This window comes from Typopeltis vanoorti, chromosome 20 (genome assembly GCF_054136105.1).
Source record: "Typopeltis vanoorti isolate ZY-2024b chromosome 20, IOZ_Tvanoo_1.0, whole genome shotgun sequence".
NCBI classification, from domain to species: domain Eukaryota; kingdom Metazoa; phylum Arthropoda; class Arachnida; order Uropygi; family Thelyphonidae; genus Typopeltis; species Typopeltis vanoorti.
The window spans coordinates 61,713,417-61,726,338 of NC_143568.1; the positions used below are offsets into that span (position 1 = coordinate 61,713,417).

A 12,922-nucleotide genomic window follows, 5' to 3' on the forward strand; every position below is an offset into this window, starting at 1 on the left:
GGCCTTCCTCGGTGAGTCCCTGACTCCCTGGAGGTCTTTCTTAATAATAATAATAATTAAAAAACAATTATTAAAAACATCTTGTAATTAATTGCAACAACTGATGAAAGCCACTAGTCCTAGCAAGATATCTTTTTAATTCATTCCTTTTATTTACTAAAATAAAGAGCCAAAAGCCTTCATTTCGACAATTCAAAATTATATATAAATCAAGTGAGAATATTAAATTCAGCATTATTTCAAAGCCGAATGCAGAAACTATGAATTTCATATGATATTTGTCCAGAGAGCTTTCAGGAATACACTCACCAGCATTTACGAGTTGCTCTAGCACAGACCTTATAGGAGAAATGATCGCTTGCCCAAGCATCCATATATATTCGCCTTCTATTGGTCCATTTTGATATGGTTTCATTGGCCTGATGAGTGTATTCCTGTAAGCTCTCTGGTCAAATTTCTTACAAAACTCATAGTTTCTCCATTTGGCTTTGAAATTATGCTGGATTTAATATTCACTTGATTTATATATAATTTTGCATTGCCGAAATGAAGTCTTTTGGCCCTTTATTTTAGTAAATAATTTACGCACCGACCGAGAGTTCGCTTATGAAAAATGCACCTCTCCGACACTTAGAATTCCTTAGTACTGAACGAGAGTTTTTGCTCTCTTAGCGTTTCTGCCTGGTCTCTGAGGAGAACCAACCAGTTCAAAACAGCTGTCAGGCCAGTGAAACCTTATCAAAATGGACCAATAGAAGGCAAATATATGGACACTTGGGCAAGCGATCGTGTCTCCTATAAGGTTCACACTAGAGCAACTCATAAATGCTAGCGAGTGTATTCCCGTAAACTCGCTGGTCAAATTTCGTATGAAACTCATAGCTTCTGCATTCGGCTTTGAAATAATGCTGGATTTAATATCCACTTGATTTATATATCATTCCTTTTAGTTTGCCTCCTCATTCATGTCAATTTTTTTCTTATACTGACATTTCTTCTTCAGTTCATTAAAATTTTAGGAATTTTTACTTGCCTGGATTTCACTAATGTATAGCATGAAAGTGTCATGATAGGTTGTAGCAGACTTAGCATGTTTGTTGAGATGTCATTTGGAGCCTGCTGAAGTCATTCAACTTGTGTATAGAGGCTTAAGTGCTGTGAAGACATAATGTTGGAGGTTTAATGGATTTTTTACAACACTCAGAAAGGATTAAAAAGAATTTAATACTTCCTATATTTCGTCCTAGTCACTAGGACATCTACGGGGATTACAAAAATAATTAACGTAACATAACACAAATATCATACAATACTAAGCCCAACCACGTGGGTGACACTAAAGTCCTATCTAGGTGGAGCGCCCTCTAAGGGCGGTTGTAGGTGGCCTGGAATATAAAGTAGGATCTCTGGTGATGAGTGTTTCCCAAATTTTCAGAAGCTTAATGCAACCGTATTTATAAGATTTGGTTGATTTCTAAGAGCTGCTGCTGCTTCTAAGAATAGTCTCTCTTTCTTGAATTTGCTGTGATGGAGCCAAGCCTGAATGACCATAGTTGTGTTTACAGATGTAAGACTTGTGTTCCTCTAGGCAGATGGATGCTGATCTGCCTGTCTGTCCAAAGTACGCCAGCTTACAGGAACAGGGTACTTTGTAAACTCCAGGCAGAGAGAGAGGAGGGAGCTGATCTTTCGTACATTGCTTACATCTTTAAACACAACTATGGTCATTCAGGCTTGGCTGACCATGTCTTGGACACCACCCACAGAGTATCATGGAAGAAAACCACCATGCTCCATCACAGCAAATTCAAGAAAGAGAGACTATTCTTAGAAGCAGCAGCAGCTCTTAGAAATCAACCAAATCTTAATAAATACGGTTACATTAAGCTTCCGAAAATTTGGGAAACACTCATCACCAGAGATCCTATTTTATATTCCAGGCCACCTACAACCGCCCTTAGAGGGCACTCCACCTAGATAGGACTTTAGTGTCACCCACATGGTTGGGCTTAGTATTGTATGATATTTGTGTTATGTTACATTAGTTATTTTTGTAATCCCCATAGATGTCCTAGTGACTAGGACGAAATATAGGAAGTATTAAATTCTTTTTAATCCTTTCTGAGTGTTGTAAAAAATCCATTAAACCTCCAACATTATATCATTCAACTTGTATCAAACTTTTCTTTTTACTGCTTGTCTCAGCAAAGTGATACTGGGACATAATGAAGAGTTTCCAGTAATAATAGTAGTAATAAGAGGAATAATAATGATAATAGCTGGCATCATTTCTTTCATGCTTACATGGTCATCAAAATACATTTATCGAAAATTATGGAGACAACTACCATTTTAGAGTGAAACTTTAGTTTAATATAAACAAAAATGAACACTCAACATTTTGACCTTCATATCAAGGTCATCATCTGGAGCATACACTATATACAGAGAAATAAGCTGAACTGCAATCTACGTGGTTTGCTAAAGTTACTGACCAACCATTACAACAATTATTGGCCTGACCTCTGGTGTAAAAAAAAAAAAAAAAAAAAAAAAAAAAAATCCCTTTACTACATTAAAGCTAGAGTCCTATTATTATTATTATTATTATCTATTAGGTTACAAAATTAAATTGGGCTGGAGAGCAACATGTTTATATGTGATTATACATATAAATTTCAACCAATTGGTATGGAAGAGTTTCCAATAAAAGCTGAAAATTGTTTAAAGTCCTAAAGTATGCCAGAAATTAAGTAGGCTGAATATATGCCATCCAAATTCTTGGAATTTTTATGCCACCATTATTGTTGAGATTAGGGTGGTTAATCAGAATTTCACAGGCTCCTTTAAATTTTCTTTCATACTAGGTTTTTGTATGATGTAAAGAGCAGGTACTTTTCCTTCAGTTTGGTGTAGGGTGTTGAGAGTGTGATCTGAGAGGCCTGCTTCACCAAAATTGTTATATTACTGTGTCTTTTGTGTTCTTTTTTACGTATAGGGATTGTACATCCAGTTTCACCAATATAAGGCAAGTTACAGGTTCAGTAGATACAATAAACTCCAGGATGATGTGCCAATGGGAGGAGAGGATCTTTAGAGGAGTTAAATATGTTTTTTAATTTTATAGGTGGTTTAAAAGTGGCATTGAGATTATAATGGTATAGGATTCTATTGATTTTTTCCTGATAACCCTTTTATGTATGGGATAGCTATGGTTTTACTGTAATCTATATTCTTTTTTGATGAAGTTTTATTAAGAATTTTATTAATAGTATTTTTGTTATAGCCATTATTTATAAATGTGTTGCTAATAATCTTTAATTCTTGTTTAAGAGCTTGTTGATTAGATTGTTATAGCTCTGTTTTTAAGGGTGTTAATGACTCCACATTTTTGCAATAGGTGATGATATATGAAAGAAAACTTAAAGAAGCCTGTGAAATTCTGATTAACCACCCTAATCTCAATCTCATCTAAAAGCAGCATGACATTCACAAACATTGTTGTCTGAAGCTAGTCAAGAATGGGTTAACCACCACTTGGTTGACCATGTCAGGTGATACTATCATGTGATACACATGATGCATAGAATCCACTGCATTTGTGAATGCATGAATGTTGGTGGTAATGAATTTCTTCACTTGCTGTGAGATCATCACTCTGCTTATTTAATGGAAACCTGAAGTGGCTTAACAAGCACTGTAGCTTTTCTAGAGCAGGGAACTGGATAATCTAAACTTACTCCATGTTGCCTGTGGTACTAAATGTAGTAGAGATCAACATCATCTTGTGGATGGGATTCATATATAAAAATAGTGAAAGATTATCTATTATTTATAGTTCGTATCCCTTGATTAAGTGGAACTGTTTTTAAAAAGAGCATATTTAAGTGTTATAGGTATTTATTCATCACATTTTAATTCTGAATAAAATGTGATTTTTATAAATTTCTTTTTTTTTTTTTTTTTTTTGTTGTTGTTAGCCATTGAAGCCAAACAGGATGCAAAGGAAGTTGCCAAAAAATTGTTAAAATCAGGAGTAAGTATGTTTTTTAACATTACTCATATAAAGTCTAATAAATGTTTGTCTTGTTTGTTTTTCTAATCAGCCAGGTGTTCTTGTCTAGTCAGACTAAATTTGAAAATCTAATTATCATTACATCTTTTCCTTAGGTGCTAGCTCAGTGGCCAATCATGGCCAATTATTAGCATCCCAGAAACTTAATTGATCATGATGGTTAATCCTGTCTGCATAGTATGCTATGTCTGTCAATTGTGAGCATTCTTTGTCTGTTTGCCTCTTTTATGGAATGAAAAATTTCTGGGAGGAAAACACCTTTCCACCTCCATATGAGACCATCTAATTCAGCTCATAAAGAAGTGAGATGAGTTAGATGGTCTCATAAAGAAGAAAAGAAATCTTATAAAGAAAAAACTTCTATTTTCATGACCTGATTCTTAACTTAGTACTACTTTTGCTGTATTTCAGTAAATGTGGTATGATTGATTGTTTCCAGTCATAGTTAAAAGTAATTTTAGAAAACTCAAAACATATTTCAAAAAATTTCTTAAGAATAGCATGTCTGTAGTATAAAGAGCCAATTCCAACTTTCTGATGCTACACATTTGGGCTGGGGGGGGGGGGAGTGTCACAATTAAAACAAATTTACAGAATATCATAAAGAGATTTACTTGGCATAAGGGTTTCATGAGAAATATGTAGCATGTTGATTATGAATAATTGTTCATTCAGTTTAAATTTCATCCATTAGGTATAATATTAAACGGAATACTTTTAGAGATGAGTAGAGATTATAGAACACTTTTGTGAAAGGCTAAAGAAATGCATAAAGTGAACTAAATTAAAATCCAAAATGTAAGACAGTGAAATGATGCTGATCATGGATAGCAGTATGTTGATGGGGAAATTGCCTTTTCAACATTGTTAGGTCTTTGTCAAAATTTGGTGCTAAATTAAATATATGTGTGTGTTAGAAACATTGTAGTTCTGATATGTTATGATAAAAATTTCTTTGTTATGTATAAGAGAGAGAGAACATAGCCTATGTAAGTTTATAGCATGGTCATGCCAAGATCCATTATCCTCACTACCGACCAGTTATTAATTAGTGATTGTCATCATTGTTCAGTAACATCTCTAGCTGATGGTGTTCAGCTTTGGACATAAGCCATGAAAAGATGTGGAGAAACTATGATTGTTCACGATATTTTCAGACCATCTGACTGGGAGAGAAGCCTACTTACTAAATTATCATTTTATGGTCCACCCCTTTTTTTTTTTTTAAGAGTTTGAGAACAGGAATCAAACCTTGGAGATTAAGTGGCAAACTCTGAAGGAAACATTGATTGATTCTGCCAGAGAGGCATGTGGTGAGGTTGTGTGCAAGGATAAAAAAATTAGAACTCCCTGGTGGACACAGGAAGTCAAAGAGGCAGTGAAGGAAAAGAAGAAAGCATATCAAAAGTTCCTGGCAAATAAGTCAGCTTTTACTCTTACAGAATACAGAGACAAATGTAAGAAAGCTAAACAGTGTGTAAAACTAGCTAAACAAAAGTCATGGGAGGACTTTGGCAAGAATATAGAAAATAAATATCAAGAAGGTGGCAAAATATTCTGGAGGTTGTTGAAGAAGCTTAGGAATGGAGGAAAGAGTGCTGTAAAAGGAATTAGAGATGATAAAGGTGAAATGAAAACAGGAGAAAAAGATATCCTTGAAGTATGGAGTAATTACTTTGAAAAACTGCTAAATGAAACAAGCAGTGATGACAGCACAGTGGTAAAAAACACTGACCAGGCATGCAGTCAGGAATACATATCCATACTTGAAGTAGAAAAAGCCATCAAAGGCTTGAAATGTGGAAAGGCAGCAGGAGTAGATGATATTCGACCAGAAATGCTGAAGTATGGTGGTATAAGAGTCTTACAGTGGCTGCACTGCATAGTTCAGAAAGCCTGGACAGAGGGACGAATTCCCGATGATTGGAGTAGAGCTCTCATAGTACCCATATATAAAAAGGGAAATAAAACTGAATGTGAGAATTACAGAGGTATTTCCCTACTGAGTGTTCCTGGCAAGATCTATGCAAGTATACTTGAGAAACGGTTGAGAAAAATTGTGGAAGAAAAGCTTGGTGAAGAACAAGCTGGATTCAGGCCAAATAGAGGCTGTCAGGATCAGATCTTCACTTTACGACAAATAGTCGAGAAAGCATGGGAATATAACAAAGATCTGTATTTAAGTTTTGTCGATTTGGAAAAGGCATATGACAAGGTGCCAAGAGAGAAGCTATTCAAAACGCTGCAGTAATATGGTGTCAATGGGGTATTATACCAAGCAATACTTAGTCTTTATTTGAGTTGCAAGTCAGCAGTTAGAATTGAAGGAAGTACAGGAAGATGGTTTAATGTTAAATCTGGTGTGAGACAAGGATGTACATTATCCCCTCTGTTATTCATTATCTATATGGATCACATTATGAAGGAATGTGGTATTCAACCTGATATCAAAATTGGAGATGTTAATGTCAGCTCTTTGCTTTATGCGGATGATGTTATACTTCTAAATAAATCCGCTACAAGTCTGCAAGATTCTCTGACTAAATTGAATAGCTGTTGTAATAGATATGGTATGAAGGTCAGCAATAAAAAGACAAAGACAATGAAAATAGGCAGAATCATTGAAAATGTCAACTGTGTTGTGAATGGAGAACCTGTGGAACAAGTAAAACATTTCAGCTACTTAGGCACAATTTTTACTGAAGATGGTAAACTAAATATAGAAATAGACAACAGAATCAGCAAAGCTGGTATCGTGGGAAGTCAATTGAATAAATTCATATGGAATAAGAAAGAAATTAGTCGGAACACTAAATTAGCTGTATACAAGACTGTGTTCAAACCAATTTTAACTTATGGATCTGAGAGCTGGGTCAGAAGTAAAACACTTGACCAAAGACTAGAGACCGCAGATATGAGAGTCCTGAGAAAGATTAGAGGCGTGAACAGATGGCATCAATGGCAATATCATATTAAAAATGAGGATATTAGGAAAGAACTTGACATTGTCAGCATCCAGGAATGCGTTAGCAGAGCTAATCTCAGATGGTATGGTCACTTAAATAGAATGGGAGAGGAAAGATTAGCAAAACAAGTGTTCTCTGCCAGGTTGGCAGGAAAACGACCCAGAGGAAGACCAAGATATAGGTGGATTGATACGGTACAAAGTGCCTTAGACGATAGAAATATAAGATCTGATAATGTTGGAGTCTTGACAAGTAACAGACTGATTTGGAGGAAAATTGTAGATAGGAAGTTAGTAATGATGTAATTTTTTTCATGTAGTACTGTCATATCCTGTACACCCCTTGAGGGTACATGACAGGAATTTGATGATGATGATGATGATGATGGTCCACCCCTTTGGGTCCTCTCTGGTTGTTCACTGCATATAGTGGATGTTTCCTGTCTTCAGATTTCCCCTTCAATACCAGTGTACTCCAAGGATCAGGATCTGTACTTTTGCCTATGCTCTTCCTCTTAAGGAACATTCTTTCACCTGCCTCAAATCCTATCTGTGATGTTTTGCTGATGATAGCATTTTCTATTTCTGTTAATCATTTGACAGGCCTTGTAATGCTCAAACATTGAAAGGAACCCTTAATCACTGTCTTAAATACTAATTTCCTAGCAGTTCTCCATTGAGATGAGGGCAAAATGTCAACTACAGTGCTACCAAAACATGGTTCTATATTATCTCATAATATAGAATTTGCACCATTAGACTTTGATGACATACATCTCATTTATATCCTCCTCAGCATCCAAAACACTTGGTGTCCCTTTCCATTTAAGATGCTACTTCTCACTCGTACAACTATTGATACTGTATATTGAGCTGCTCGAGATCTGTCAATGCACATTACGTAGCTTTTCTTAAGCAGCTCAGCTCCGATTACTAGAAGTCTCAAGATCTTCCATAATCAATGCCCTAAACTTCGATTTCTCTGTTCTTCACTGGGGAGAGATTATCCTCATGACAGTGCTACCAAAACAATATTGTATAATTTCTCACAAGGAAGAGCTCACATCACTTCCCCTTACTTTCTATAATATCCATGTATCAGATTTTTATTAATGGGTTGGCCTACATCTCCAGCTTTTCCTATCACAGAGATCTCAGTTATAACTTCTGCAAAAAAAATAAAGTATGTACTTTTCTGTTTAAGGTGCTATTTTTTACCTATACTGCTGCTAATATTATAAATCCCAAATCCACCCTGCCATGGAATACTGCTCATGCATTTGGGGTGGTGAACCCAAAGTTTCTCTGAGACTGCTTCATGCTTTTCAGAAGAGGGCAATCTGATTTAATTGATGAACCCTCTCCCATATAACCACTCTGATCTCTCCCCTTTTTCATAGATGTTTGGTTTCTGTCTTATGCCTCTTCTACAAGTATAAACAGTGTTCTGCTGAACTGGCCACTATCACTCCTCCACTTTCTTCCATAACCACAAGAACAGGAGCAGCTGCTGGTAAATATATAGATTTACCATGCATCTCTAAACTTGCCAAATCATCTTCTCCTCTTTAATTTCATTTATCTCTGTTCTTTTTTAATAGCTTTTCTTGCTTTTTATTTACCAGAAGATTACAGCTTTTAGCTATTCAAAAAACTGACCAATATATTTTTCTTACCCTATTTCTTCTACTGCCTATGTATATATATATATATATATATATATATATATAGGCAGTAGAATAAAGTAATAAAGTAATAGAATAAAGTAAATAACTTTTCTGTAGTTTTTTATTTTATTTTTTTGATGCCATTCTGTCATACTAGCTACTGTCAAGATGATGAAATAAAAGCGAACTTAACTGTGTCATTGCTGTTGTTATTATTATTAAAATAATGATCTGAGAAAGGAGTAGTTCTTTTTCAGCCTCCACTGCTGGATGAAAGTCTCCCCCACTATTCTCCATACCATTCTATTTTCAGCTTTTCTCATTCCATTGAAAACCTGAACAGCTGCCAGTCACCATCAGTATGTTGGTTCAACTTCGCATGTATTGAACTTCATGCTTCACTCATCATTAAAGATGGATGATATAAAAGTGAACCTAACTGTGTCATCGTTGTTATTATTATTATTAAAATAATGATCTGAGAAAGGAGTACCTGTCTTCTTTTTCAGCCTCCACTGCTGGATGAAAGTCTCCCCCACTATTCTCCATACCATTCTATTTTCAGCTTATCTCATCCATTGCATTCCAGCAATCATAGCAATTTCATCTTGCCATCTCTTCTTTGGTCTTCCCCTTTGCCTAATGGTATCCATTGGTTCTTTCTGTCAATAATTTAGGCCATCTGGTGTTGTTATATCTTGCGATACATCCAGCCCATCTCCATTTTGAATGCATAATATAACTGATGATGTCTTGTGCACCCTGTTCTCAATCTTATCAAATGGAAAGGCATCCTGTCTTAAGGTGTCACATGGAGCATGTTCATTCTTCTCTGTGCAACTTTCAATTTGTGAACCATATCATGAGTTAAATTTCATTGCCATATGTAATTATAGGTAAGACTGATTGAAAGCTTTTCTCTTCAAAGTAATATCACATATCTTTCATCCTCACAAAAGCCATCCAACCTAGTTGTATCATTCTTTTTATTTCTTCCGTTTGCCCATCTTTAATTTTTACAATTTGTTCCAGATAAACACGAATCTATCTTCTCCATTTCTCTGTCTTTCAGTATAATTCTTTTTGCTGTTAAATTGTCATTCATCATTACTTTGTTTAAATTTATCTTCAACCCAGTTTGACTGAAAACTTGAGCTAATTCCCTTAATTTTATTTCTAGGTCTTCTGTATCTTCTACCAAGAGAACTATATCATCAGCAAAAGACAGATGAGTCAGAATTTTTCTATTAATCTCAGTTCCTCCATTCTTCTGGTTAGACTCTTGAAAAACTTCCTCTAAGGCAGAAGTAAAAAGTAGCTATAGTGTTCAAAACTAAATATGAGGATAACTTTGAATGGTAGGCAGTATCAGGTAGTGATGACAAATATGACAATGATGAAATGGAAAATGAGTTGGGCCTAAGGTTCCCACAAAAGGGTCTACTAAAGAAGAAGTGGAAGAATTTTCTGAGACATTTGAGAAGGAAAGTGACACAATGAAAAAGAAAGTTGATCCTTTTAGGAGATCTAAATAGCAGAGTAGGAAACGATTACCAGACGTATAGAAATGTTTTAGGAGATTTGGAGAAATGAGCAAAGCTAATAAATCCACCTGCTGGATTTCTGTTCAGTACATGAACTAGTCATTATTAGCACTTTGTCCAAACATAATGTTTGCTAATTCACGGGGAAAGAAGACACATAAAATAAAAGTCTCATTTAATTATGTTATTGTTTGATAACATTATCTTCATGCTGGTTTGGGACACGAGTATACAGAGGATTTGAAGCTGGAAGTGATCACTATTTAGTTTTTGAGCAGGTTAAAATTGAATATCATATTGAAAAGAAGAGTGTATATGAAAGTTTTAAAACAAATCAAAGTTGAACAGCTTTGAGAGGTGAATTATAGACTCAAATACACAAATATTATTCAAGAAAAAAATGTAAGCATTTGAAAATAAGAATGAAACTTTGGAGCTTCAGTAATAGACTTTAAAGAAAACATTGATTTATTCAGCCAAAGAGATATATGAAATGAGATTGTCTGCAAGATAAAAAAAAAAATCAGAATTCCATGATGGACTCAGGAAGTTAGAGAGACAGTTAAGGAAAAGAAGAAAGCATATAAGAAATCAAATCATTATGTAAAACTAGCTAAACAGAAGTCATGGGAAGACTGCTAAAAACATGCAAAATAAATACCAGGAAGGTGGCAAAATGTTTTGGAAGCTGTTTATAAAAAAAAAGCTTAAAAATGGAAAAGTACTGTAAAGGGAATCATAGATGATAACAGCCACACAAAAAATGAAGACATTCTAAATTTCAGGAGTAATTACTTGAAAAGATTGCTAAATGAAGCAAGCAGCAACATCAGGATAGTAGTAGAAAGTAGTCATAAGGAATGCAATCAGGAGCGCATGGGTACTTGAGATAGGAAAAACCTGAAATGTGGAAAGGTGGTTGGGGTAGAAAATATTCAATCACAAATAATAAATTATACAAGTATAAAAGTTTTTTGGTGGTTACACTGAATAATTCAGAACGCCTATTTAGAGGGTTGAATTCAAGATGATTGGAGTAGGTCTTTTGTGGTGTCCATCTGCAAAAGAAGGAAATAAAACTGAATGTGAGAGTTTGAGAAATTCTCTGAAATTCTCGATTGAATATTCTAGATAAGATTTATGCAAGCATCTTGAGAAAAAGCTGTGAAAAATTGTTGAAAGAAAGAAAGATTGGGCGAAATAGTGAGGATCTGATTTTCACTTTAAGACAAATAGTTGAGAAATCATGGAGATATAACGAGAATTGGTATTCAAGTTTTGTAGAACTGAAAAGGTCATGTGCCAAAAAAAAAAACTGTTCAAAGCACTACAGTTATATGGTGTAAGTGGGACGTTTGAGGAATTCAGTTGTTAAAATTGAAGGTACAGGAAGATGTTTTACATTAAATTAGCTGTTAGACACAGTGCATATTATCTCCACTGTTATTCATCATCTATATGTATGAATCACATCACAAAGGAAATTGGAGATGTCATCTCAGCTGTTTACTTTATGCAGAATACTGTACAGTAACCTACCACTTATTCGATCTCTGAAAGAACGATCCTTCAAGGATTTGAACTCTATCCCCTGAAACTGCACTTTTCTGCGATATATCAGTGCTTCTGTGCAGTCATCTGAATTTTTGTTTTTCTCTTAATACTAGATATCACTCTTTATAAATACAGCAACACCCTGGAATATGTAAATTCACACTTACATAAGAAATTTGCTCAGCCTCACATGCATGCTGCATCATCCAGTTCCTGTATGTCTCTTGCTATGAACATATTTATATAGTGTTGTACTTATTTTCATGTTTTTGTTGTTTTTTTCTAAATATGATTCATCATGGCTGCTGGTGAATGTGCCCTTGAATCAATATGTGAACGATATCGCAAACGTAGTGCAATCGATCTAGAGATGAAATTATGGATTATAAAGAAATATGAAGGTGGACAAAGCTTATCAGGTATAGCACGTGAATGCGTTCTTGTGGTATCAACAATAAATATCAGCTCGAAAACCACTGTAATAACAAAAGAATATGAAGACACACTAACAAATATGGAAAAATTGCTTTCGATGTGGATGGAAGAGCAGGTGCAGAAATGTGTTCCTTTGAGCCTTATGACAATATAAGCTAAGACAGGAAGTTTATTTGAAGACATTAAGGGAAAATATCCTGAAGTAACACAATTGTTTGCTGCAAACAGTGGTTAGTTTGCATGCTTGGCTTTCAAATAGTCAAATTGTAAAATATTTTTGGTGTGCTTAATGTTTAAAAATTGTCCAACTGGATATGGTGTAAAATGTATGCATCTTTTATTTAATACAGGATGTTTATAATTTTTTTTTTTTTTACTATTTAATATTTCTGCATTGCATTAATTATATGTTTACTTTTTATATATATGTTTGCCAATTATGAAAGGTCGAAGGAGGTGGGGGGATCCAACCTGCGTAAATTTCAACTTGTGTAAATTGCGGAATGGTCTACATATTGTCACAGAGTGTCTGTATGTAGAAGTATGTTAAACTGCAAAAATAACATTAAATGAATAATATAATGGAAAAAATCACAACATTGTGTTGGTATTTACTAAAATAAAGAGCCAAAAGGCTTCAGTTTGGCAATGCAAAATTATATAAATCAAGTGGATATTAAAT

General features: G+C 34.7%; 1 protein-coding gene across 1 annotated transcript in view; it reads left to right on the forward strand.

Annotated features, from left to right (window-relative positions):
• Nucleotides 1-12,922, forward strand: part of Nelf-E (negative elongation factor E) — a 111,926-nt gene that overhangs the window by 23,005 nt on the left and 75,999 nt on the right. The window contains exon 3 of the mRNA XM_090410221.1: nucleotides 3,981-4,036. Within this exon, the coding sequence (XP_090266347.1) occupies nucleotides 3,981-4,036 (56 nt within the window). The remainder of the gene's footprint in view (nucleotides 1-3,980; nucleotides 4,037-12,922) is intronic.